The 26,964-nt window shown below is 38.5% G+C and overlaps 2 protein-coding genes across 2 annotated transcripts; one reads left to right on the forward strand and one right to left on the reverse strand.

The window, feature by feature from the left end:
* Positions 1 to 1,459: 1,459 nt before the first annotated feature.
* kif20a (kinesin family member 20A) lies at positions 1,460 to 13,034 on the forward strand. The gene is made up of 19 exons (XM_041801896.1): positions 1,460 to 1,638; positions 2,836 to 3,009; positions 3,162 to 3,287; positions 3,389 to 3,508; positions 3,689 to 3,827; positions 3,958 to 4,133; positions 4,528 to 4,627; positions 5,064 to 5,276; positions 5,856 to 5,967; positions 6,062 to 6,136; positions 6,237 to 6,380; positions 6,839 to 7,007; positions 7,096 to 7,248; positions 8,972 to 9,111; positions 9,271 to 9,373; positions 9,549 to 9,744; positions 9,839 to 9,930; positions 10,021 to 10,158; positions 12,203 to 13,034. The coding sequence occupies exons 2-19, from the start codon at positions 2,842 to 2,844 to the stop codon at positions 12,578 to 12,580; spliced, it is 2,742 nt and encodes a 913-aa protein (XP_041657830.1). The 5' UTR covers positions 1,460 to 1,638; positions 2,836 to 2,841; the 3' UTR covers positions 12,581 to 13,034.
* A 37-nt stretch (positions 13,035 to 13,071) lies between these two features.
* On the reverse strand, positions 13,072 to 23,551 carry cdc23 (CDC23 (cell division cycle 23, yeast, homolog)). Its single transcript, XM_041801897.1, has 16 exons — positions 23,418 to 23,551; positions 22,924 to 22,996; positions 21,320 to 21,457; positions 21,164 to 21,206; positions 20,961 to 21,066; positions 20,745 to 20,877; positions 19,269 to 19,446; positions 19,093 to 19,190; positions 18,219 to 18,300; positions 16,139 to 16,292; positions 15,880 to 15,999; positions 15,698 to 15,773; positions 15,541 to 15,602; positions 15,378 to 15,456; positions 14,511 to 14,630; positions 13,072 to 13,537 (listed from the first exon to the last, which is right to left on the reverse strand). The coding sequence occupies exons 1-16, from the start codon at positions 23,528 to 23,530 to the stop codon at positions 13,385 to 13,387; spliced, it is 1,728 nt and encodes a 575-aa protein (XP_041657831.1). The 5' UTR covers positions 23,531 to 23,551; the 3' UTR covers positions 13,072 to 13,384.
* Between the last annotated feature and the right edge of the window lie 3,413 nt (positions 23,552 to 26,964).

The following is a 26,964-nucleotide window of genomic DNA, read 5'->3' on the forward strand; positions in this document are numbered from 1 at the left end:
AAAAGATATTTGCCTCATTTCTTGACAGGAAATACTGTAAATGATTACAGCTCCAACAATAAGTAATATATCAGTGTTTTGTGCATTTGCCAAACTACTACCTGATTTTTTTGTTATTATACTGTTGAATTTATTCTGTCACTCTTTGTTTTTTTAAAAATGTGAATAAAATGTGATATTAGTGAAATAAACACCCTATGATACATGTTAGATAGTTGGGTATCTACTTTGTGCCTCAATCATTCTTACACTTGCAAAAAAATCACAGTAGACTACTGACCATGTTACCTCACTTGTAATCTTTCTTTCTTTCTTTTCTGCCCACCTGTATTAAATTTGCCATGAAAGAAGGTATCTAACCAACTTTTGTCATAGTGTTAGTAGATGTTTATTTCAGTCTGCTTTTCTCTTTTTTGTCCTCCATTTAAAAAATTCTATGTACCAACCAATACAGCCAAAGTATATTTTATAGTGCCTACCATTTTCACAAAACATACTCCTCTAGGCAATCCTTGGATTAATAAGTTTAAGTAACAGCTTCACACTACAAACTGGGTTTCAAATGTTCCATAAAAAACAAACAAACAAACAAACAAACAAACAAACAAACAAACAAAAAACCTATGGTTCCAATAACATTACATCTTTATTCTTCAAATACAAAGCACACAAAGATCCCCAAGTACCTACATCTTCACTGAAGAAAAAATGTTTTTTTTTTCTTTTCTTTATAATGATGGATTTTACAATACAGGTGGGTAAATCACAATCTAAACTCTTTCTAAAAGCAGATCCATCTGCTTACCCTTTTTATGGCTACACAGTTCTGCTTTGTAATGATCCTTTTGTTGTTGTTTTAATTCTTTTTTTCCAAGTCAGTTTAATTAAATTCAGTGAACTTGAATGGTATGGAAAACGTGTTAGCATTGCCAAGAGTTTACAAAATACAATTTTTAAATGATAGAATTTTATGCAATAACAAAAAAGAGGTTGCAGTATTATGATCGTATGCATGAAAAATCTAGTTTTTACTTTGCAAATTACCAATTGATTTTCTCTCAAAGTTTTTAACAGATTAGCATGTAAAATTATGGTTAAAAATGAAGTCTAGAATTTATTTTTTTCTTGCTTGCTGAGATCTTTGCAGTTGGTGAGTCCAACTAAGTCTTAAATAATAAGAGCCTGTAAATAAATACACTTACTGGATAAACGTCCTTTGAGTGATTGACTGTTTTTATACATTTTCTCTGAAACCTAAACTTTTTTTTTTTAATACGTTGCTGTCAGAATACCACGAAGTCGTACAGTATAGGTACTCCTGTAATGTATTGTTGTTTGACACGGCAGAGTTTACGTAGCACACCAATGTGAACACGTTAGCCAATCAAGGAGCGTATATTTGAACATGACGTCACAGTGTGTGGCCAATCAGCACATCCCTTTGCTGGGAACCGCATTGTTCAAATATGAAACTCAGACGGAGAGCTATTTTAGTTATGCTTGAGAACAGCACGTTTGTGTAGGCAGATCCAGGTAGTTTGATTCCAAAAGAATTTCAGGTTAAAGTCCCAGAGTGTTTTCCATTAACTTTGGACGTCAAGGACACTGAGCAACCAGAAACTTATTTCGACAGTCAAGGTAAGGTACAGTAGCGTCGTTGTTGTTTTTAGCAGTCATTCAGTGCTTCACAACAAGAACGAGAACAACACTATGCTATTACCAATTAAAGTATATTTATAAATGTATATCCATGCTTTAATTTCTATCTTTTCATTTAAAAACGTTGAGTTATATTTAAAGTGGGTGACCAAAATGTTTATAAACCTTGAACAGCGACGAAACTGTAGCATCTCGTTCACTTTCCCCAAACTACATTACATTGACGCTACGTGTCAGCTTTACTTACGTCGCTTCTAAGCAGCTTATGATTGAATTAAAGCTTGCTTATATGTTTGATGGAAAAGAACTGCAAGTGTATATTTAATAAATGTATTAAATTACTTCCTGTACTTTTGCTAACGTGAAGTTTTTCCAGTTAGCTACTACATCTATTGAGTTTTATCTGGCTATGCTACGTGCACAAAGTTGTTCTGTGTTGACATGGACCACTTTTAATCTGAATTAGTGCCTGATCTGAATAATAAGTTATGAAGCTCTCTTCTATGTTTGAAAAATGTGATCAACTACCGGTTTAGCTTTGAATTTGTTTAATGGTACACACCCTGTAATGGTATGTGTCAATATCAGTGGCTGGGGCCTGAGCCATATGGCAGGATAATGTTGGGTGTGTTTATGTGAAAAGATTTTTTGTTGAAGTTCTTGACAGATACACAATAGACGCTAAATTGCTGATCAGTCATGTTTTGACTGAAATACATGGAGCTTTTTCACAGCTATTAAAGAGTAGAGGAGAACTTTGACTTTTCCACAGTATTTGGGTTTTTAATGATAAGATATTAAGTTTCTCCTTTTTTTCTATCAGCTGTCACGTAAGTAAATCCTGTGGTAATCAGAATCTATTTATGTTCATGGCAAAATTATTTTTTAAGGTTGTTAGAACAGTTGATTGCCTTAAAAATAAATTCTGGTTTTACTACTACTAAAGTTTGGCTTTCAGTGTGTTTTCTCACCTCGTCTGGCAACACACCCTCATTCAGACAGACTGTTGAGTTTCTGCCTGGAGTTTCATGGTATCATGTTTTAGCATGTTTAGTGATTACCTAATTATCTGCTTATAATACAGAAGCTTGCTTTATTCTTTTTTGGGCTTCCAGCCAGATTGAAAATGTGTTGAAGTTAATACATACTCATTCTGATTTTATTTCATTGTTACAGGTAATCATGGCACTGTCTTTGTCCTCCCCGTGTGGATACCCCTACGATGAGGACGAAGACTTAGCTGTGTTTGAGTCCACGGCAGCAGAGTTCGGAGGTCCGGCCAGACCTCGCTTACCAGAGATCTCGGTCATTTCTCCAGGCCTGAGCAGTCATCCATCTGTTAGAGAATCGGTGAGAGGCTGTGTTTGTGTTGCTCTGAGCCCTGTGTGGAGTTTTATTGTACACTAATGAGGCAATGGTGAATGAGTTTCCTGCATAAAGAAACAATTGTGGAAAAAAGTCCTGCAGTGTGAAGTGATTTGCTTTGATGTCTTTCTTTCTAGAAACTAGCAGTGAAACCAGCTGCAGGGAGAAAAGGGAGCTGCGATGACAGTAGCACAGAGAGGGTGAAGGTTTTTCTGCGTATTCGTCCACTTTCTGACACTGAGCAAGACAAGGGCGAAGAGCAGGTTAGACTTTGAAATTAACTTGTTATACGGTTTTGCTTTTTCTCTTTGGTACATCAAAGCCTTTATTTCTTCAGGTTCATCTGTGCTTTGTCCTCTTTTAGGGTTGTGTGGCTGTCCAAGATGAGGAGACTCTGCTGCTTAAAGCTCCAAAAGAATCTCAGAACATAAAGACTGCAGAGAAAGGCATCACCCAAAGTATGCACAAGTTCAGTTTCTCAAAGGTAGGAGTCTTCCTTTTGCATCACATTCAACTATTTGCCTTAACACTTTTTACTAAGGTTTGAAAAAAAAAATCCCAACAGCATCCTATACAAAGGACTAAGTTGTTTATTTACATCCCTGTTGTATATCTTTAAAAAAAAATCAAGGCTACATAGATTCACCCAAAGATGGTTTCACAGATTTTCGGCCCAGAGACCACGCAGCAGCAGTTTTATGAGAACACGATGAAGAAGATGGTGCAAGATGTGCTTCAAGGAGAAAACAGACTCCTCTATACTTATGGTGTTACAAACTCTGGAAAGACGTACACCATTCAGGGTATGGTTTTTTGGGGGTGAGGGGACTGTTCTTTGAGAAACAGATCACATTAAATGTTTAGGTTATGTCAGTGCGAAGCTTCGACAAATGGTTGTAGTCATAATGGTGTTTTTCAATCTTTGACCCTCAGGCAGTGGTCGAGAGGCTGGCCTGCTGCCTCGGGCTTTGGCGTCCCTGTTCAGGAAACTGCAGGGTCGTCTCTATGGTGCCATGAACCTCAAACCTGTCATGTTTCAGGATGTAAGGCAGCTTGACTCTGCTGAGGTCAGGGCAGAGGAAATCCGCAGAAATTCTCTTCTTAAAGAGGTAAAATGAGAAATTGCCTTTAGGGGTCTTGTGACCAAAAGATGAACATTGCTTTCTGTAACATCCCAGTATGGGAAATATACATTGGTGACTGCATTTGATTTTGGACAATGATATGTTTAAAAGTTACTGGTCCTGAGGCTCTGCATTGACAGGAACTTCATTTAGCTGGGTATCATTCAAACTGCATCAAATTTGTTCTTAAAATCTGGGATTCATTTGGCGGTCTAAATCTGACCACGCTGTGAACTTGAAACAAAAACACACTAATCATATAAAATGGATAAAATGTACCATTCTAGTCTTCATGAATCAGACAACTTATACAAAATATACAGGATTCATTGTTTAGTTACATATTTGAGCTGATATACTGGGGGTTTTTTTGTCACAGGATGAGAATCAAAACTCTCGTCGAGGTGGCACTACGACTATCTGGGACAGCGGCATTGGAGGATTATCCTCTACGTGTAACATTCCCACCCAGCTTGAAGGTGAGAGGGACAGAATAGGTACTGCACTGGAAATAAATGGTTTAAATTTTAGTCTGCAAAGGGCTTTTTAGTTATCTTAGGATGGAACAAACATACAAACCTTAAATTGTGTAGAGGAGGAGTGGGGGTAAAAGCTCAGCAAATGTAAATTAAATTAGATTTTAGGTTATATAAATAAAAGTACAGAAGTACGAAATTAGATAAAAATAAAAACATACAAAAAAATGAAAAATATAAAAGGCGTACCTATGTACAAATAATGTGTAATATTACAGGCTGAATATCAACAGAAAAAGGGAGGATAATGCTATTTTTTTTTTTAGATTATTTGAAAATTAAGTCTCTATTAAGGTTATTAAACTGACTACCTTGATATCAGGACCATCAGAGCTTCTGTAAAAAAAGATAACCAACATTTATTGTGAACTCTCTGCAGACACTGACAGTGTTTGTCTGGAGCCTGACAGCCTCTCAAACAGTGGAGGAGATGATCTGCAGGAAGGGGTACAGTTTTCTATCTGGGTGTCCTTCTATGAAATCTACAACGAGTTCCTGTACGACCTGCTGGATGCTTCGCCCTCCCTGCAGCCCAGAAAGAGAGCCACGCTGCGCCTCAGTGACGACAAGCACGGCAACCCCTATGTGAAAGGTAACTCACAGAACTAATGTTTAAAAACAGTTTAAAACATGTTTTTTCATCTCTGTGCTTGATTTCCAATTCATTCTGTTGTCTTGTTTGAATAAATGCATAAAAAGTCTTGAAAAAACAGACTATTTGTGGACCACAAAAATGTTCCAACAACATTTTTCTTTTTCTGGTATTTACAGTATAACTAGATTTACACTGATACTCGTTTCATTGGCGCATTTGTTACTACTGCCTTTTTTTGATGAGAGTATCAGGTTTCCAAATTAGGTATATTTTGGACTTTTTTTTAAATGATAACTTTGTACTGCCATACATCAACACAACCTGTCAGTTATCAGTAGTAATGAGAAATACTCAAATTTTAAAAAACCACTGATCTTGGAGAGAAAGTGATTTTTTTTTTGTTAAAAGTGAGAAGTAACCTGATATTGGATGCAAGTGACTTCTAGTTTTGTTGCCATATAATAGGAACACAAATCAATTATTTGATCTATACTAGAATCATATCAAAGTTTAGTAATTTGACATCACGGAATCAAGAGTAAATCCTGTTTTTGCTGCTTCTTGTGTATCTTTCAGACCTCACCTGGGTCCAGGTCCGCAGTGCAGAGGAAGCCTGGAGGATTTTGAGGGCTGGACGTCGTAACCAGAGCTTTGCAAGCACTCACCTCAACCACAACTCAAGCCGCAGGTAGGACTACATTTGGCGTTTGCCTTTTAAAACCTGATTTTGATGTACTGACTTTCTGATTACACTGCTGATCATAAATCTGTCCCCCTCACAGCCATAGCATTTTCTCCATCCGTGTTGTGCATGTTCGCCAAGAAGCAGATACCGGCATGGCCACGAACACCAGCGAGTATGTAAACACGTCCATTCCCATGAAAAATTCTAGTTTCTCATTTTGATTTTGCCAAAATGATAAACCAGGGTTGTTTCTTGTGTTTTGTCTCGTTTAGACTGACTGTGTGTGATCTGGCGGGGTCTGAACGTTGTAAAGAGCAGCGTAATGGTGAGAGGATGAAGGAGGCCAACAACATCAACACCTCTCTGCTAACACTGGGGCGCTGTATCGCTGCACTAAGACACAACCAGAACAACAAGTATGTTTGCAACCATTAGGCAGAGTAGAGGCTCATGATTGCTTTCAAACGAACTAGTGAAGGTTATATTCAGTGCATTATAAGTCAAGGCTATGCGTGATTCACACAATGACAATTATTAATACAGCACCTCTAGAAATAGATGTTTACTAAGTGTTTTGTCAAAAAACAAAGGTAGGACAAGATGATGGTAAGATAATTTTGATAAAATGGCAAGAACAAAATGTGAAATGTGAAAGTCTACAAGAGTTTAAGAAGAACAGACTTAAGCTTTCAAAAGGCAAATAAAGAAATACAAAATAATAGATTTAAAGCTCAAAGAGTAAAAGGATAAACAAGAGCAATGGAGGACAGATTAAGAGCAGTAAAAAGTGCATACAAAAGTTTTTTCTTACTTTATTTGAGTGGATAATGGCACAATATTTTCCCATTTTAAAATCTTTTTTTCACGTGTGCAGGTCGCGGCCTCCCCAGGTGGTGCCCTTCAGGGACAGTAAACTGACCCGAGTCCTGCAGGGCTTCTTCTGTGGCCGAGGAACCTCCAGCATGGTGGTGAACATCAACCCATGTGCCTCCGTCTATGACGAGACACTCCAAGCTCTGAAATTCTCAGCCATTGCATCACAGGTAACTAAACCCACCTCGTGTTACATTTTATACATTTGTGATTTCCAAAGTGACATGTTCATTAAAAATGTTCTTTGTGTTATTTCAGCTGGTCCACGGTCCGTCCACAAAGACCAGAGTGGCCTATATCCTGTCCCTGCTGCGTGAGCCTACAGCCCAGGGTAATGAGAGCACGGTATTGGAAGAGGACGAGGATGAGAGTGATGTTGAAGATGGAGATGTCACCATGTCGAACACTGAGGTAACATCTGCTCCTCTGATTAAGACTTAAGGATGTCTTAAAAGCTTTCGCTGTTGATATTTCCTACATCATTTATGCCATTCATGGCTTGATAAATTCAGGAACTTGCCTTTCACATATGCACCTCAGAGCTGGAGATTATTAATGTCAAGTATGTTCTCACAACATAAAATACTCAGCGGCTTTAGGTGGGCAAAAGGGGGAGCTGGGTAGTGCATACAGTGGGAGGATGAAGAAGCCATTTTTAAGAAATAGTGATTTTTGGTGGGGGGTTAATTTCACTGAAACATGTTTCAGGACATTTCCGTAAGACAAAAGTGTAAATGATATTAAAACAATTAAGAGTAAAAGCAGCAAATTACTTGCAGCATTATCAACCGGCCTGCTCACTCGCTGACAGTTTTTCCTTTAGGTTCTGTGCAGTCACACGATTCTGATGATGAGCTGGGGGTCAGGAGGTGGGGGCAGGTGTAAGGAATGGGAAAGTTAATACTTTAGAGCTCTAAATAGGCCTGTACAGTGTAGTTATCATGAGAAAAGTTCTATATACATTGAGTATGATTCCTACACTTTACGAAAGTGTTTTAAAAAAATTATATACAGTTTAACCGATTTACCTGGCATGTATGTGATCAATATCACAAATTACTCTGTCCTGTAGGCCTCCTGGGGTCTGTCGTTGTCCAGCCAGATGAAGGAAAGCAGGGGTCTAGAGGAGTCTTGTTCTAAGCTTAGAGGCTAGCTGAGACCTTTTAACATGCAAAAAATCCTAATTTTGTCACAAACATGCTTTCATTTGAACCTGTAATGTACTGTGCATTAAGAGACCAAGTGATGATCGAGCCACGAACAAGCCTGTGTTGTGAAATGGCTCTCTAATGTGAGCCGCAGTAACTAGCTCCTGTTTGAGTGCTTTGTTCATCCTTTGTCCTTATTTAATCCACAATTAAAATGCCAAACTTGTACCAAATGAAGAACTGTTTGGGAGCCAAAAAAACAGCTTTAATGAGCTGAGCCAAGTGATCTGGATCTCTCAAAAGAGATGGCTTTTCTGTCACAAGAAGAGAGGCTGGACAGGTGTCAGCTGAGGAAACACGGGTAGGATCAGAGTTAAATGTGCTAAACCATGGCAAAAAACTGGACAGCGTTGTGAACACAGACTGTGTGTAACACAGCTTATCTAGGCTTTAGATGGAGGCTTTTTAAAGTCCTGCTGCTTTTTGTTTGTGAATTTTTAAAACTTTTTATTTCTGCCTGAATATTTCACTACCTGTGGGCACAAGGAGCGAAGTTTTTTTTTTTTGCACTTTTAACACTTGGCATAGTTGTGAACAGCAAAAAAAGCATTACTGTTTTTAGTTTTAGTTTTTTTTTTTTTTGTTTTTAGTAATTTAAGTAATTAAATAAGTAATTTAAGTAGTAACTAGTATAATTCCCTCATGGGTAATTCTCTGCTGCTGCGTGGCTTCATCTGCAGAGAACCTGTAATCTGCTGTATTCACACCTCCTCCTATCCTGATTGGTTGCTGAGATTTTGCTGGGTTTGCAGGGAAAGTCTAGAGTCCAGTAAAAAATGGCTGTGTTCACACATGCAGTCCTGTAGGTAATGGCTGTAAATTTTCAGGAGTTCTGTGAATGTGTGAAAGGGGCCAAAAAACAGTTGATGGGGTTTTAATAAAGCTGGTTGTCCAGTGATCCTAACAGCTGATTGTTCTTTATAAAGGCTCTGCTGCAGGCTATAGATGTCCTGAAGTGGGAAGTTCGGCGCCAACGGGAGGAGAAAGAGGCTCTTGAGGCAAATGTGAGAGAGCAGGTGGTGTCTGAGATGATGGAGGTCGTCAACAGAATGCAGGATGATTTCAGGTAGGCTTTTTTTTTTTAACAACACAGAATAAAACAGCTCCTGTTTTTCCTTTTCTGTTGTTTTTTTTAATCAAAGAAATGTCCCTTGATGTGAAGTTGTGATGATGAACTACATTGTGTGGGTGCAGATACTTATTGTGATGTCCTTTTGATGAACAGAGAGACCCTGGAGACAGAAAAGGCTATAATCGAAGAGAGATATGAGGAGAAAATATCAATCATTCAAAAACATCTGAAGAAATTCTACACCCAGGAGCTGAAGGTGAGAACTAAATTGCTTATAAGGAATGTCTGACCTAGTGTGGGTTTTAATAAATCCCCAATCAATTATTAGATTTATTACCAAACTGCCTTGAGTATCCGGATGAAGCTGCATTTGCAGACTTGATGACGTATCTGTGCTGTGAATTCTTAATCTTCGCTTTACTTGTTTTCAGGAGAGAGATCAGGAGATAGAAGCTTTATCTGCTGATCTTGAGAAGAAGTGTCAGACCGAGTCAGTACATGTGTTGGTGCCACAGATGGACTCTGAGGGGCTGCGGCGATCTCAGCGCATAAATGCCAATAGTGAAGTCAGCCGGCTCCATGCTGAACTCGACCAGTGTCGTGCTGAGCTGATCTCAAAGACTCAAGGTGAGACATCATCACAGGGTCACTCTGATTACATTTTTAGGTGATTTGTGACGATTCATGGTAAATGACCTCTTTTGTCCCCTTGTCTGTGCAGAGCTCATTAAGCTGAAGATGCAGCTGGAAGTTCCAGGTTCAACGGGCACCCTGACCTCTGCCGCTGATCGCAAACTAGAGGAGGGACAACGGGTCAGTACCGCTGCGTTATATGACATTCTAAATTATTTATCGTTTAACCCCCAGAAAAATGAAAAATGTCTGTTTTTTTTCCTCTGCCAGAATCTACGGCAGCTGCGCCTGGATCTGCAGAGACTCGGGACGGATCTGCAGTCTGGAGAACGAGCCTGCTGTCGGAACACAGGAGGAGAGAGGCTGCGCCAGGCGTTGACAGCTGCAGATGAGACCCTCGTCAAACAGGTATGACCACGGATGTAGACTGAGCTGAGTCATTTAATTCAGATTTTTATACAGTTGGCTTTATCTCATCTGAGATGACTTAAAGCTCCTGTGAGGATTTTTTATCTGGTTACAAACAGACTGACATAAAAAGCTTATGTCTCAATCAAGTAAAGTAAAAAAAAAAAAAAATCATCATCAACAAGATTATTTCTATATAGTTATTATTAGTGCCTGGGAACCTTAGCACAAGGTAGGAGGAAGATGAAGTGTTGAACTGTTCCAACTGCTACCCTCAGGAAGATGGTTCAGGAATAAGAGCCAAAACTAACAGACTGAAAAACAGCACATATCCCAGAGCAGTTGCAATAATAAATGATAGTTACACTGAATGGAACTGTGCACAGTTTCATTGTACTTGTGTACAATGACAATAAAGATTCTGATTCTGAAGTGAGTTACAGCACCCTGCCAGAACAGCCTGTGTTTACTTTCTCTACAATAAAGTCTCACAATCAGTGAAATGTTTGACCATTGAGATAAAGCAGGGCTAAATTTGTCTTGTACAAATGCAACTTACAAATGTACAGGATAAAAGTTAGAAACAAGATAAGACACTGCTCTTGGCCAGTTATAATTATTAAATTAATCAGACTTCAACTGAACTTGATAAAGGTCTTTTTTTTTGTTTCATTTTAGTCAAGTTAAGCCACTTTCATATTTAGGATTTAGAAAAACTGCTGTCAGTATAGGTAGTAGCTGAATTTTAGCAGGAAAAAAAACAGTTTACCTGGTAAATAAAGTTTTAAGTCAGAGTGCAGCTGTCATATTTAACTATCTGTTTTTCTCTCCCTCTACTCTCTTCACTAACGATCTTAACGCACAGACAGCTATTAAACTAAATCTGGGATTCTAACATCTGCACCAGGTGTTTGTGACAGAGGCTTCAAGCAGACATGCATCCAAACTTGGGGGGGGGGGGTGTTCTTAAACTGGTTTTCCTCTAACCTGATACACCAAATAGATTGTTTATGAATATGTTCATATATCCACTGCATGGCTGTATTTCACCTATATCTGGGAAACCTCCCACATAAAGCATTTTGGAAGGTCAAGACTTTCAAAAAAGAGTGACTGGACGTTCAGTCACATTGTTGACAGGCCATTCAGAGTGACAAGACAAACTATACTCTAGTGTTTCAACAGTGAAGCTTACCTGTGGATAAAATTCATACCAGAAGACTTGCAAAAACAACTTCTCTGCAAAGAGCAGCTTCCGGTGTGACTCTGGTTTCAATAAAGAAATGTGGTCAGTGTCCTACAACTACAACTTAACCCTGCCTGTATCTACCGCTTTGTTCTTTTCAAACCATGTTGTTTGGTCCAAACCATTTTTCCTATTCCAAATTTTGTGGATCCAAGTATTCCAAGATAGATTTGTCTAGTCTGGGAAAACCATCTGCTTTGCAAGGTTAGTTTTCCTCTGTTTTTAAAAAGAATCCTGTCCACACATTATGTTCTGAAAAACTTTAAAACTCAAAAATACAACCCAGCATATCGGCAGTAGTTCTTTCTTCAAATGGAGGTTGAAGCAGCCCACCCTCAGACGGCAACACTGTCCTTCACATAGGAACATTTTCTAAACTGATCCTCTGTAATGACCATTTCATTTTCAAAGGTGTCCCACCTAGACAGCAGGGTTTGTCTTGGGAGTGTTGTATGTAGTAGCAGTTACCTCTGTAGTCCTGCAGGTGTCTCTGTTTATCGATGTGATGGGAGAGCAACTCTAAAGCCTCTACTCTAAAGCCCATGTCTGTTTTGTAAATCCAAGGATACGAGATGAATAAGGGGAAATTTAAAAAAAAAAACAACCACAAATGACACATCACAGGAAAATGTGGTAAATTAAATGTAGAGATGCATGTCCTCTTGGGGCTTCCATAGATTGCTGTGCTTAAGCATGATTTCTAGTTTCATTTTGCTTGACTTTCCTCTCTCCCCACCTCCCTCACCTTCACTCCCTCTCTGTGGTCTCATCTAACCCTGTTCACTGACTTCTTCTCAGGACCAGATCCTAGTGGAGCTCCAGAATGGCCTGATGCTCGTAAAAGCCGACTTAAGGCGAAAAGCACAGACCCTCGCCCAGACACAGGCCCCTGTCCGGCCCCAGATGCCCCCCTTGGGTTCTGCCCCCTCCACCACCACTGGTTCCTGTAAGAAGAGGGGCTGTGCAGCTGCTGGATCGAGCGACAACGAGAACCGACCTCCACAGAAACGGCAGTTTTTCCAGTCTCTGTTCCCGACGTGTACCCCAACGCGTAAATACAACACTCGGGCGTGTCAGGGGGCAAACACTCCCTACTCACAGATCCTGAGGTCTCGTCAGCCTTCTCCCCCTCCCAGCCCTCTCCTCACCCCTCGCAGTGTCAGAGGGAAGTACTGAACACTATGAAGCCTCATTGGGAGTCTGCGCCTTTTATATTATGCAAAAAAAAGTTATAACTGCCAAGATGCTGAGGTTTTTATATACGTTTTGTAGTTAATCACCTCTTGTGGCTCAGTTAGCTCACTGTTGTCATGCCAAATACAGATAAGATTTTCATGCATGAGAAATGAATGCTTTAAACAGGGTTGGAGTTTGCTAGTAGTGCTTTCAGCTGCTCACTGGTTAACGGTTGGTCAGTGTCAGTTAAAAATAGTGTGTGCGTGAATTAACCTTGTCTGCTACTGCCTTTGCTGTACGTTTTATTTGTGTTTTCTTGATGTTTCTGTAAAGGTTGGGAGTTATCTTTATTTTTACTGCGGAAAACAAATGCATTTTACTTTTTTCACTGTAAATATTTGAGGTCTGTTGTGGTTTCATGCTTGATTCAACATTAAACAAAAAGCTGACAGCTCTTGTGTATTCTGTATGCCTTTATTTAAACTATTTACATATAAACAACAGTGATGAGGCACAACTCTGTGGCTGCGGGTCAAAACGTGTTGTGTTTATATGTAAATAGTAAAAGGTCCCTCATTTTTGTGCTCTTTTCTGTTCTTTTTTTAAGCTGTTGACCCATTGGTCAACTTTCATAAATACAAAATGTTCAGGATGGATAACTTTACAAAAAGAAAAATGCATTTTTAATGTCTTTAACAAATCTGTGTCAAAAAGTCATTCCAGACAATACCATCATTCACACATCATCATGTTACAGGATACACATACTGTCCATTTTGAAGCCAAAGAAAGGGTAGGAGGGTGTCAGGGTGTGAAGGAGATGAGGTTCAGTGGCGACACCCTCCTGACAGGTGTGTTGTTGTTTGAGAGTGGAGCAAACAGATCTGCTGACGGAGTCTCGATCTGGTCTCTAACCAGTGAAATCTGTCTCAGCAGAGCCTTCCCCTCTTCACGAGCCTACGAGCAGAAAGACAGGCGACAGCAGTCAGTGTGGTCACTACAGCAACTTAAGGTGGTCAAAATGGACAATACTTTCTCATACAAAACAAATTCAAGTGTATTATTAAAAAGTCCCAAAGATTTAAAGATAAAATAAGATTCTTTAATGTATGTCATTGTATTGCTTACAAACCAGCACCAGTAAATAAAATCATAGATTAAAAAAAACAAACAACAAAAATCTAAAATAAAAAATAAGTCATGGCAAAGAAAAAACAATAAACAATTTATGTTAAAAAGCAGGTTCAAGTGCAGTAATGCTACAATGTCAAAACAGTCCCTTAAAAGTGTAGAAAGTAATGTTGTAAACCAATAAAAAATTATTAGTTATAGGCTTTGTACTTAATAATCCCATGTGGCAATGACTTGAGAAAGATTGCATTAATGGTAGATTTACAGATGATAGTAACAAAATAATCAGGAAAGACATGCTTCTGAATGGCAATAACAGTTAAAAAGCTACTTCAGCCGTTTTAGGTATGGCATATGTGTGATTGATCAGTTTACATTTTTAAATCACATTTTTCACCTCTGATTAATTAATCCATTGAAGTTAATCAACAATTTTGACACTAGTAACAAAAGCTGTCACTGAAGAGAGGAAACACTGTCTAAATTGCACAAATGCATTGGCAACATATCTGCATCAAAACACTGCAAATGCATTTGTGCAATTTTCAGGTTGCCTCCGTTTTGGTTATTATACCAAATACCCAGTATTTGGTGTCTTTATTCTACTGCTGTGGTGACAAAACAAGTACCAGTAGCATTTAATCTGACTAGTTTTGTGTTAAAAGTTAAAATCCCTTAACCTGACATGCCAGATGGATTTGTTTCACACATTCGCCAGTGAGAAACATGGAAAACGGGCATATCCATCTACTTTGCAAGGTCAAAATTCCCCTATCATGACAGCTCTACTCAAACTTACATCGTTGTAGTCACAGCAGCGTTGAGCACAGAGAGACGCCTCATCATAGAGCTTGTTCTTGAAGTAGTACTGACCCAGGTACCGCAGGGCTGTGCTCACCTCTGCATGCTCCAGTTGTTCCTTTGAGACAGTATGTCATTAGAAAGAGATGTCTTTCACCAAGACAGGCAAAAAACATTCCACCATGTAAACAATGCACCCATTTTTTCATTTTTGAATATGACACTGTAACACAAAAGGCAGCCAGCGGTAACATCTGCCTCCAATTCTCTGAAGACTCTCCATGAGGTTCTGGATCCAGGCCACAGCTTGGATTTGTTCCCATTAAGCCATAAGAGCATGACTGATTCTAGCTAATGAGGTCTGTCCCATAGTCGCCTGTCCAATTTATCCAAAGGTCTTAGACAGCATGGAGGTCAGGACAATAAATTATTGTGTGCTTTTGTATTCACATTTTCCTTAGTTATTACTGAAGGGTCTGAGCCAGAAAACAAACAGGCCCAGCCATTAACTACACATACATTTATAGACAGGGGATTTAGACTGGGGCTACACTATGACACATTCCAAAAGTCTGAATTTAGTGTTCCTTGCTGCCATCTCACCCCTGTAATGACTCTGTTACAGCCTCGAACACTCAGCAGTAAGACAACTTGGTCCTGCTGCTACAGGGATGTTTAACATCCAGTCTTGAATTGGCAATATGAAAGAGGCTAGAGAAAATATAAATCATAACTTAAACTAACCCAATTTTTTGTTGATTTATCCCAGTGTTTATCATTATTAAATGAATGAACAATTAATCATGTCTCATTTTATATCATTTTATGTTGTGCAGGCCTAACTCAGATCATCTAAAGAACTCACCCCACAGGAGAAAATGTCCTGGATGTAAAGCATGTAACACTGGGCAGCATCGTCGTACTCATTCAGCTGTTCATGGAGTCTGCCAGAGGAAGCAGAAATAATATTCAGTTCCTTTAATGGCGACTCGGAATGACTTAAAATATGACAAAGAAATCACACGTACTTTGCCAGTTTGAGTAGAGCCATTTTCTCCACATCTCCGACAGAGTATGCCCTCCAGTAACACTTAAAAATGAAACATGCAGAATTATCACAAAGTCAAGAAAGGCTGTGGAGTAAAAACACAGAGCAGATATCAGTGACAGGGTTAATGTGAGTACCTTCTTGGCTTCTACTTGCTGTGACAGTTTTTCGTAACTTTCACCGAGTGCAACCAACATGCGAGAGTCATTGGGCCTGTAAAATTAATACCATTTAGTTCACGAGCATCGCGCATTTTAAAAACTAAGAGTGAACACCTGTCTTAAATCTTAAATCTGGTTAAAATATATTTTCTCCATACCTGAGTTGATGAGCCTTTCGATAATAGTACAAACAGTAAAATGGCATCTTCAGGATCTCATACGTCTGACCAAGGCCGTACCAGGCTCTGTAGTCTCGCTTGTTTACTTCTATGGCATGCCTGACGGGGGGAAAAAGTAAACACAAGAAAATAAAGCTCATGTTAATAACATAAGCTGGATACTCTGAAGGGTCTATCAAAAGGGTTAGAGTTATATCTGCTTGAATAATAAAAGATCTCTCTTGGTGATCAATCTAACCTGTAGGCCTGGATGGCAGCTGACGTGTTTTTCATTTCCATGTATTCGTGGCCCATGAGGGTCCAGGCCCCGAGGCAGCGAGGGTTCAGTTTGAGGGCCCGCTGGAAGTACAGAGCTGCTTTCTCATGCTGAGAGCGTAAACTGTAGTAGTTACCTGTAGAGGAGACAAAATAATGCAAAAGTACTGTTCAAGTTTGGTAAAAATCCAACTTACAGTGCTGTCTTTTTATTTACAGAAAGCAGCTACTGGTTAACATAAGGAAAGATTCAGCGTTTGTCTGACTGTGACAGATGCAATAAAAACAAGTTCATATTTTTTTAGCAACCTTCTCAATGACAGAAATGTAGGATGACTTTACTGTAAACTTAAACCTTTAATTTTCATGAGTTGTGATGAAATCACATGTCCAGCTATAAAGTATTATTTCACTACCTCGTGCTATTCACAATTTCACCACTTGATGTCACTGTTGTTATTACACTGACTGAGGATATAAAATGTAGGGTTTAGTTGTCAACTAATCACAATGCTTTACATCCATCCAATATTTTACATCCATTTTAACAGACGATAGATGCTGAACAGCAGTTAATAAACGTTATTTTCAGGGGTTAGTCTGTTTAAAGACGATCCAGTGCAAGAGGCAGAACTGTCACAAACAGCATGAAAAACACAAAATCTGTGACAATATATTTGGTTAGTTTGGATGTTACACTCCTCTAGTTAAGGTGAACTTTAGGTCTCCATGGTAAAACTAAACATTGCCACAACTTAAGTTACAAACTAGTCTATCATAGAGTTTAGTGTAGATTTTAGCCTGGCTGAATATGGGGGCCAGTATGTAGAATTTAGCTGATTATATTTGTCAGTGTTTATTTTACACCCCTAGAATTAGCTCCAAAAAATCTCAGGGCCCACTGGCAGATTTTTTTTTTTCATTATTCATTTATTAACAAAATGACTTCTCAAGTATAACACATGTTATATACCACCAGAAAGCTCTTATTTTCAGGATTCTGACTGTGTAAACCATTCAAGGGCAAAACCATCAGAGCATTATAATGATTATAATGTCCCATCAAAAACAGTCCAGCTGCATCATAAAGAGTCTGCACAATCTAAATCCAGTCCAATTGTTTTGGTCTAAAAGCAGGATTACATCAACAAAGATCCATGAACTGGTTTTATATCATTTCAAATGTGCCAGTTTTCCTCAGTAGTCAGTAGTAAATGCTATAAAGACAAATAATTGCCAACCTCAATCTTTTTTGGCATCTCCACTTTGAAAACACCTGATCTTTTCTTCACAAAAACAGGTGTAAAATACTCATCTTCTATTCTATTGTTAGCAGTACTGAACCTGAATTAGGTAAGGCTTCATACTTTAGCCCAGCTGAGTTTTCCAGCTAATCCCAGTCATCTACAGGTCTCTGTTTCACAATGCAAATTCAGACAACTTTTGTTGTTGCATTCTTCCGTAGCAGCTACACTGAGTCTGACAGTCTGGGAAGAAACTTCAGAGTGTTACCTTTCTAAGGACATATTGTTTGTCCTTGTTCTCCAAATGGTTCAACACAGCATTCAATTTAATTTGGGTATTCCTGGTTAGGTGTTTTTGACTAATTTTACCTGGAATTCGAAGGGTTAAATTATCAAAAAGTGCTCTATTTAGCTCAGCTGTGAGGCGTGTCTTCCTACCTGGCTTTGTTTTCTGTCCCCACAATCTCACCCACCGACAACACTATCTGACCTGTCAGTCATCAAATGAGTAATAGCCAATCAACACCAAAGCCTAAGTGCCACTAACATCTATCTATGCCAAATACAGGTTATCAGTCTGATGAACAACTGATACTTGGTAACAGCATCTGCCTTGAAAATCAGTAAAGGCGTACTCCAAGTTTTAACTGAGGAGGAGTTGAGAAATCCATTTCTAAAGGTATAGAATAGAGACAAGTCATTACAAAAAGGAAAATAACTTTGTTTTTAACTTTTGAATTCAAATTGCAATAAATAACTAAAGGCATCTCTTACTTTTTTAAATGGGGGCATTATTGTTGATCAGATTGACTCACTTACCAATAACACAGCACGTCTCCACTCTGTACTTGTCGATCTCTACCAAGTTGTGGGCCAAATAGCTCAGTTCTGGTTTCATGCTCTGTGTGAAAAAACACTAAATATTTTAGAAAAACAACCTGATCTAAACAAGAAAGTACTTTCTTCACAGCATCTGAGCAGAGTGTTAAAAAACTTCTTGCTATTCCTACTTGCCTTAAGAAACATTTATTTAACCTTTATTTAACCAGGATTTGTTCCCACTGAGATACAAAAATCTCCTTTACAAGGGAGTCCTGGCCAAGACAGCAGCATGATAAGTTTCATACATATGCCATTAGAACAGGACATAGAACATAGGTTACATCAATCAATAAATCAGCAGCTTTCAGCAGAGAAGGACAGACTCTCTACTCTGATCCACCTGTCATTACACTCTAAACATGCTAGTTTAATTTTTATTTAAGGTATTTTATATTGCTGTTGACCTTTTGATCATTAAAGTGTTTTTCTGCACATTATATCTTTTCTATTCTCCTGTGATGGTTGTGTGATGCTGCTGCTATTGCTGCTGCTATTGTGAGCATTGTATCATATGGAGAGTTCACATGCAATTCCCACCCTCACTGCTGGCTATAAAACTAGTGGCCCTTCTAACTAATACAGACATCCTTCACCCTTTCAAAAGTTGTGAGCATCCAACAAAATTCAGAGAAATTAAAAAAACATCTAAATGATCTAGCCCTCTGGCAGTTCATTTCGGTCTCACTTCTGTGTTTTTGTGCAGCACACTGTCATAATTCTAAGCTCAAACATTTCTTTGAGAATGTTGCCGCCCACACAGTTCTTCTTCTTTGCTTATTAATATGATTTTGTTGTATAATATTGTACTCACTTTGACATAGAGCAGGTTGGAGAATGTGTCCATGTTGTCGATACGAAATGGATCTTGCTCCCTCAGTTCATTGAACAAAGCCAAAGCTTGGTCGATATCTGTAATAAACAGTCAGGTTAAGATTTAGCATGTCCTTGTGAAAGGCAGAACTTATATTAAACAGACAGAGAATTAACCTCTTATGTTGTGGTAGGCAACAGCAATCTGTGAGATGATGTAGGTGCTCTTAGAAAAGCCAGCCTCCATCAGGTTCTGATATTTCTGTAACGCTTCTTTGATCATCTGCAGCTCTGTGTACATGTGGGCCATGAAGAAGTCTTTAATCCAGCAGTCAGGCAGAGACAGGGACTTGAGCTGAGGAGAAGATGGATGGGATTATTTCAAGTTACATTATAACCTGGGATTGACCTTCATTGCACTGATGGATAAAAGTTTATTTCCATTTGTTCAGAAACATAAAGTATAGATCAAATGTAATAAGTTTAAAACTGTGAGGGCTGCTTTTAGGTAAAACCGTCACTGTGGACCTCAGCACAGAGAGTAATAATCACGGTAGTTTATTTAGATCAGCATTTAACATTTAATCACCGTCAACAATCAAATAAAAATTATAGTTTAATTAAGGAGGAGGAAAGCCACAGGGTTATCTCCAGGTGCTCTCATTAAAGACGGAGAGGTAGCACAAATAAAGTCTTGGGTATTTACGGTAAAGACAAGGGCTGTCAGCATTAATGCAGTAGTCACAATGCAATTAAGGTCCATAATTAACACGTTATTATTACTGCTTTAATATTGCATGCTTTATTGTCCTTTTCAGGACACTTTGATTTAGAAATGTCTACCCACATCCAGCATCGTCTCCTTGCAGCCCCCTTGATGAGAAACAAGTCCACCACTGCTCCTTAACGTCTCTTTCATTTTAATTACTCACGGACAGCTCAGTGGACAGGTCAAAAGTCATCTGAACCTTGTGCTATCAACCATTTCACTGTTGCCTTATAGATGTCAATAATTTTGTTTTTCATTTGATGTTGAATTTCAAATGCATTTGTGTTTACTCAGGCTATCTTTGCCTAATATCAAAATTCGTTTTATGATCTGAAACATTTAAGTGTGACAAACATGCAACAAGTAAGAAATCAGGAAGGGAGCAAAAACTTTTTCACAGCACTGTATGTATGAGCTCTGTCTTAGGTTATGGTGTAAAGTCCACATGGGGCCCCTTGGAGTTAGTTTGTAATCTTATGTTGAGTCATTGCTTTGTTGCACTCAGCTGTGTAAGGTTCTTCTTTACTAGTAGAGCGTAACGTCCCAAACTAACACTGTTGCTGAAATTATGTTTAAATTTCATTTGACTAATATACAAAGGGTGTATATCTTACAGCAGATTTTGCCAGTGTTATGATCAAATTATTATTAAAGCTAGTACAAAAAAAACGAACAACATCGAGCAGTGAAATTCTCAATCACAGCATAAGTTAATTTTTAAGCAGTTACTTCTTCCTTTCCTTCAGCTTCTGCAACACCTTAAATGTTAATAGTGTGTAACCTAAGCATAGCTTGTGCAACCCAGTGCTGGTTTAGAGAAGTTAATTAGTTCACCACACAGATTTGTTTACATTCTAAAAATCTGTAAACACAAAGAAGGTTACCATTTCAATGTTGGTGACAAGGTTACTCAACTCCAGCCAGGCTCCCCAGTGAAGAGGAAGTGCATGAATCGCCTCGACAAACACCTCCACTGCCTCCTTCAGTAGATCCAGCTTTCGTAGCACCACCCCATACCTGCGTAAACACCCACATTTACAGTTTATTAGCACAACTTTGTAGAGTCTGAGTAGTGTGTATATTTAGGAGGAAAATCTTACAAATAAAGGGTGAAGCCGTCCAGCTCTCCTGCAATGTGCTTCTTACTGAGCTCCACTCTCAGCTCCCGCAAGGCTTCATTTCTCACCTGACCCTTTTCAAGAGGGCCTGTGAACACAAAGAGAAACACAAAAACTTCAGTGTTATAACACAGTTCAAGTTTTTTTTTTTTTCATTAATGGGCTACAGACAGACAAGTACACACCCAGGCTATCCACGGTCTCATCATCCTTCTTCTTCTCCCCTGACTAGAGAAAACAGAGATGAAAAAGGTAGCAGTCAGCACTTCGGTGAAGGCAAAAGCAGACATAACATGCAATGAATAAAAGATTTGGTCATGCTTGATGTGTTCATCACATACCAGATAGCGAGAATACATATAAAGGAAATACGCCTTCTGACTGCAGCAGCCTTTCAGGAAGTAAGCAGCCCGGTCATACTCTTTCAGGTCAAAGTATGATTTAGCCAGCGTGAGAGCATCCAGGTCCTGAGCATCTTCCTGTATTTATAATAAACACAGACAAGGAAGAGAAAAGTCATCAGTATCATCTGTTTTAAACTAACTTTATCACTGAATCTCTAGTTAAACATCAGCACAGTGCTTTAGTAGTAACTACTTTTAAAGTAGTAACTATGAATCTCTTGGGAACGCACAGATTTCCATTTAAAGTTCAACATAAAAGCATCAGCAGGGGGCAGTGCAGCCTTTCTTTTCCTCAAAACAATCAGTCAAAAATAAACCATGCTGCTATTTTGCAAGTCAAATTCTTTATTTCTAACTCGCTGCAGACCCTCTTAAGGGTCTTATTACTTTATTTTTTCCCTCTTATTATCAACAAACCCAATGGAGAGAGAAAAGATGACAATAAATTGACATGACAAGTAAAATATTGTCTGTGTACCATTGAAAAAAAATCCAGGCCAAGTTTGTTCCCTTTCTAACAACTTGAAAAGAAACATACTGGTGCATTCACTAAGTATAGTGCCTTTCCAGTATGGGTATTGTAGTTCTTTCTTATAGCATACTTGCAAACCCTAACATGGGGTTTACATATATAAATTCATATCAAAATATGGGGCTAAAATGTTCTAAAACAGCAATCAACATCTGTTTAAGGTTACAAAGTTGCTTTTGATACTACATGTACAATACTACATAATTGTGAACTGATTTCAATAACAGTCAAAGGGATGGAGGCTATTTGATAAGGAGGGAAGTTATTTTTTGCCATCAAAATGTGTTGATTTTTTAGCAAAAAATGTGATTATTTTTGTTTTAAAGAATGGTAAATCATCTAGGGGCTGACTGAAATTGTTTTTCAGGGCTGATACCAATACTGACAATTAGTAATTCATGACATTGATTATCAATATTTGGAGCAGATATCCATTCATTATGATGTAAAAAATGTACTTAACGTGGCAAAGGTGAAATTGCATGATCAAAAAAATGAGGGCAAATAAACAAATTAGCCCTAGCTCTGCCAGCATGAGAAACCACACAGAGCAACACAGCAGCAGGAAATTAGGAAGTGATACCATACGCTCAATGTGTCAGTGGCACTTAGGCTTAGGTGTAGATTGGCTAGTGACATCTAGCAAATAAGATTGTGTGCCCATTTAGTGCCCTGTCTTATTAATTAATTTTATTGATTATCGAAAAAATAAAATGCAGATGCTGATAAGTGGCCGAATACCAGATATCAGGCAGGCCATTTTCCCAAAGGCCAGAATCCCAAACTCTTCGATTAAAAGTTGGATACTCAGGAAACAATACTGTTGAATTCATATCAACTTCAAAATTACATAATAAGGCCAAAAAACACTGGTAAAGACTCATAGATCCATAACACCTACTAATATGACATGGCATTACAGCACAAAAATGAAAATGAATGGTTTGTCACTAAACATTTTTTAGAGAAAACAACAAATCCAAGGGAGAACAACTGGTAGCATACAAACCTCTGTAAAGGGAGGCTGAGGGGGTAATTCATCCTTGGGAAGAGGGTCCAAGGAGAAGGCCAATTCAGATGCCCTGAAAGGTAAACATAGAGAGCACCTGACATACCTGTGTTTACATTTCAGTCAGAGTAAGTGTTACGGTATTTGTATCATTACTTCAGGATTCACCATGAAGCAAACGCGAACGCAACAGCTGCCATAAAATCCACTTATTTAGTAGCAGCTATATAGGAAGATGCAAAAAGAAAGTGGAGTAACATATCGAAGTCCACGATTTCACCCCTGGATGTAGTTAACATCTGACATATTAAATTACTGCCATCAATATAATGTTTACAGTTACTCGCTTAAATTATTTTTTGCTTTATAATGAGAGTTGTCAACAACACTGCTAACGCAGCATGCTAACAGACCGGTGACAATCGGAAACCCTTAGTTACCGTGGCAACAGACAGCCGTGTAGCTAGTGTAACAGCATGCAAAGGAAATCTCACCACTTTGCGCTGTGTAAAAGTCCTCTTTCTTTACAAAGCGATATAACAGATATAAGCTGTTTCTTGATTTGTATCAGGTCCCCAAACTCAGCACAGAGAGCCGCCATTTTCATATTTTAGCAAGCAAGTACGCGGTTGGTTGAAACAGATGTTACAAAGCGGTAGTGCCGCCTACTAAAAATGACGTCACTTCTTTTCCTGCAGACTTCCATCCAAAGTAACCACTTTAACACTACTATCACTATTACTGCTACTACTAATGAATAATGATAATAATAATGATAATAATAAAAATAAAAATACAACCCCAATTCCAAAAATTTTGGGCGTTGTATAAAATATACATAAAAACAGAATACATAGATTTGCAAATCTCATAAACCCATATTTTATTCACAATAGATCATAAACAACGTATCAGATTTTGAAGTTGAGATATTTTACCTTTTCATGGAAATATTTGCTCGTTTTGTATTTGATGGCAGCAATCTCAAAAAAGAAGGAATAGGGTCTGTTTACCATTGTGAAGCATCCTCTCTTCTTTTAATAACAGTCTGTAATGTGCGGGCAGTGAGGAGACCAGTTGCTGGAGTTTTGGGAGAGGAATGTTGCCCCATTCTCATCTGATGCTGGATTGCAGCTGCTCAAAATTCCTGGGTCATCTTTGTCAGATCTTTATGCGCCAAATGTTTTCTATTGATAAAAGGTCTGGACTACAGGCAGGCCAGGTCAGCAGCTGGACCCCTTTACTGTGAAGCCATGCTGTTGTGATGGATGCAGTATGTGGTTTGTCAGTGTCTTGCTGACATTTTTAAACTGTGTAATGATAACAAGCTGGGTGTTCCCTCTCTTCTTTAGTCTGCAGGTCACAGCATCTGTGATCCAAAAATCCAATTCAAATCCAATTTGAATGAGCTTTGGCCCAGAGAAGACTGCCTTTGGTTCTGTACTGTGTTTACATATTGCTTGTTCTTTGCATGACACAGTTTCACCTTGCATTTGTAGATGGCACAGCAAACTGTACAGAAAATAATTTCTTCAAATGTTCCTGAGTCTAGTTCAGAGGAATACCTGATTTAAATGCATTGCTGTCTGGGGGCCTGCAAGGTCACCAGCATTCAATACTGACCTCTGCCTTATCTCTTGCTCACAGAGGTTTCTGTAGATTCTCAGAATCTAAAAATTATATCACAATTTTAGACATTGGTGAACCTCTGCCCATCTTTACTTCTGAGAGACCCTGCCTCTCTAAATGATCCCTTCATACCCATCGTCAATTGATTAGCTGAAAAAATGCTCCTTCAGCCCTTTTTCATTTGTACCACTTACTTTTCCAGCCTTTTGTTGCCCTGTACCTACTGTTTTGAGATGTGTTGCTGCCAACAAATTCAAAATGAGCACATATTTTTCATGAATTGGTAAATGTCTCAGTTTCAACATGACATTTTGTTTATGTTCTATTGTGAGATGTGCAACTCAATGCATTTGTTCTAATTGCACTTTACACAGCACCCACACTTTTTTGAGTCATTGTTGTAATAATAATAGCCTTACAGTAGCTTAATGACAGACACTTACGGATTCATTTGAGAAAAAGAAACAACACTTTAAAACAAGACTAAAAAAGCACCATCGACATGTATGTTCATTTTGTCTTGTTAGAAAACAGAGCACTTACCAATCTTAATCACACTCTGTATTAAAGGACCAAAAACATTTTTTTTTCTTTCAATAATGACAAATATAAACAAAAACGCTTGAAAAAAAATCTTTCACAGCATGCTCCATTAGCAAAGTCAGTCAAAATTATGTACAAATATTAATTGGGGTCCACAAGCAAAGACTTTCACCCCATATTATGTTAAGGAGACCTGGATCAATCCCAAATCAAGTATGTGTAATCACATTTCTTTTGTGTTAAAACCTATGATCAACATCAGCCAGCTATGTCAGCTGTTTCAGAATAAAGCCCCAGTAATTATTCTCCAATCTGTTGTGGGGTTTGTATGTGTCTGTGTTATTTCACAAATCTTACTAAAAAAATAAATCTGCAATATCAGAAGGACAAACCAAGAGATATATCTGAAATGCCATGAGCCTTAAAGGTGAATTTATTCATTAGATTACAATCACTCTGAAACACACCAGGCTTCAAATCTAATATATCTGTTGGAGAATAACAAGTGACAGCACTCTTTTGTATTCATCCCATGTAAGCACATACTGAACACAGACATCACAACATCATCAGGATTTTTTTATTCTATATTTAGCTTTTAGCTGAGATCTCCACAAGCTCAGGGTTTACAGCTCTGTTAGCCCAGAGCTTACAGTCCTTTTAACTCAAAACTTCAAATATGAGATATCCTCACCACTAGTCCAGGGCTTAACCCAGCACTGCAGCAGGATTTTAAAGTTATCCCTATAAAGATGAGTTCAAATTACTGATGTGAGCTGAGGTTAGAATAGGTTGTTCACTGCTGAATCAAATCTGTGTTCTTCATGCTTAGGGTATCCTGGAACTGTGGACCCTTCTTTTCAAGTTGTGAAGCTAACCCAAGACTTGCTCAGCTACTGGTTTTCTGGACCCAAAGGTTAAGGTTGGTGTGCGAAGTGTCTGTTTGGGTGTATTTAAGCTTCACAGCTATAACATGACTCCTGAGTTTCCAAATTCTTGCTAGTGACCCTTTAATGTCCCTGTTACTATTTACAGTAGCAACAGTCCTGGCTGGTGGTCTAATTTTAGACCTTTCTTTGTTGAGCTCCTGCGGTTGAATGGTTTGACCACAAACCTGTCTACATGCCCTTTAAAGGATCGGGTTGAGTGTCACCGGCTGACTGTAAAGAGAATAAAACTCTGTGCAGCCTTTCAAAATGTTGCATGGATAAAATTAAAATATTCTGGCGTACCTCGACTCATTTAAACATCCCCCTGCTCCTCTGATAGATTTCTGAGTGTTTGACATTATTTTAAAAGCATTGCTGAGAAATTGCATCAGGTCCTGTAATCACAGCGCATTTCATAGGTAATGTAGCAGAATAACAATGTTGGTTCAAGAATTTCTAAACTTTAGCTCTTTAGAAAGGCTGTGTTCCTGCCAAACCCCTATTCTGTCAATATTATTTGCATTTGCTTTCATGGAAACAAAAGTTACTTTTTTAATCAATATCCAGCCCAGGAGTGAGTTTTAAAAGAGCAGCAGCATTTTGATTCTATTCTGTGCCAGAAAAGTGTCTTTTCTGATTGCCTACCCGGCTCCTGTCACTGTTTCTGTGTGCTTCAGTGGTTCAGAGCTGACACGGCTCATCATGTTCCTGTCCATCAAAATCAGACGCATGAAGCGCTTTTACACCACATAGCACAGGAACAAAGCTTCCTTATGTTACATGCTTAGATTTTCAATTTTGTCCCCTTTTTATTGTGTCTTAGAGAGGAAGAAGGCAGTTTTTCAGCAAAAAGAAAAAAAAATCAATTAGAATTCTAAATGCACAACTTGTAATGTCTCGTGAGAATTTGTTTGTACTGGAAACAATAAATCTATGAGCA

The sequence above is a fragment of the Cheilinus undulatus genome, linkage group 12 (genome assembly GCF_018320785.1).
Source record: "Cheilinus undulatus linkage group 12, ASM1832078v1, whole genome shotgun sequence".
Taxonomy (NCBI): Eukaryota; Metazoa; Chordata; class Actinopteri; order Labriformes; family Labridae; genus Cheilinus; species Cheilinus undulatus.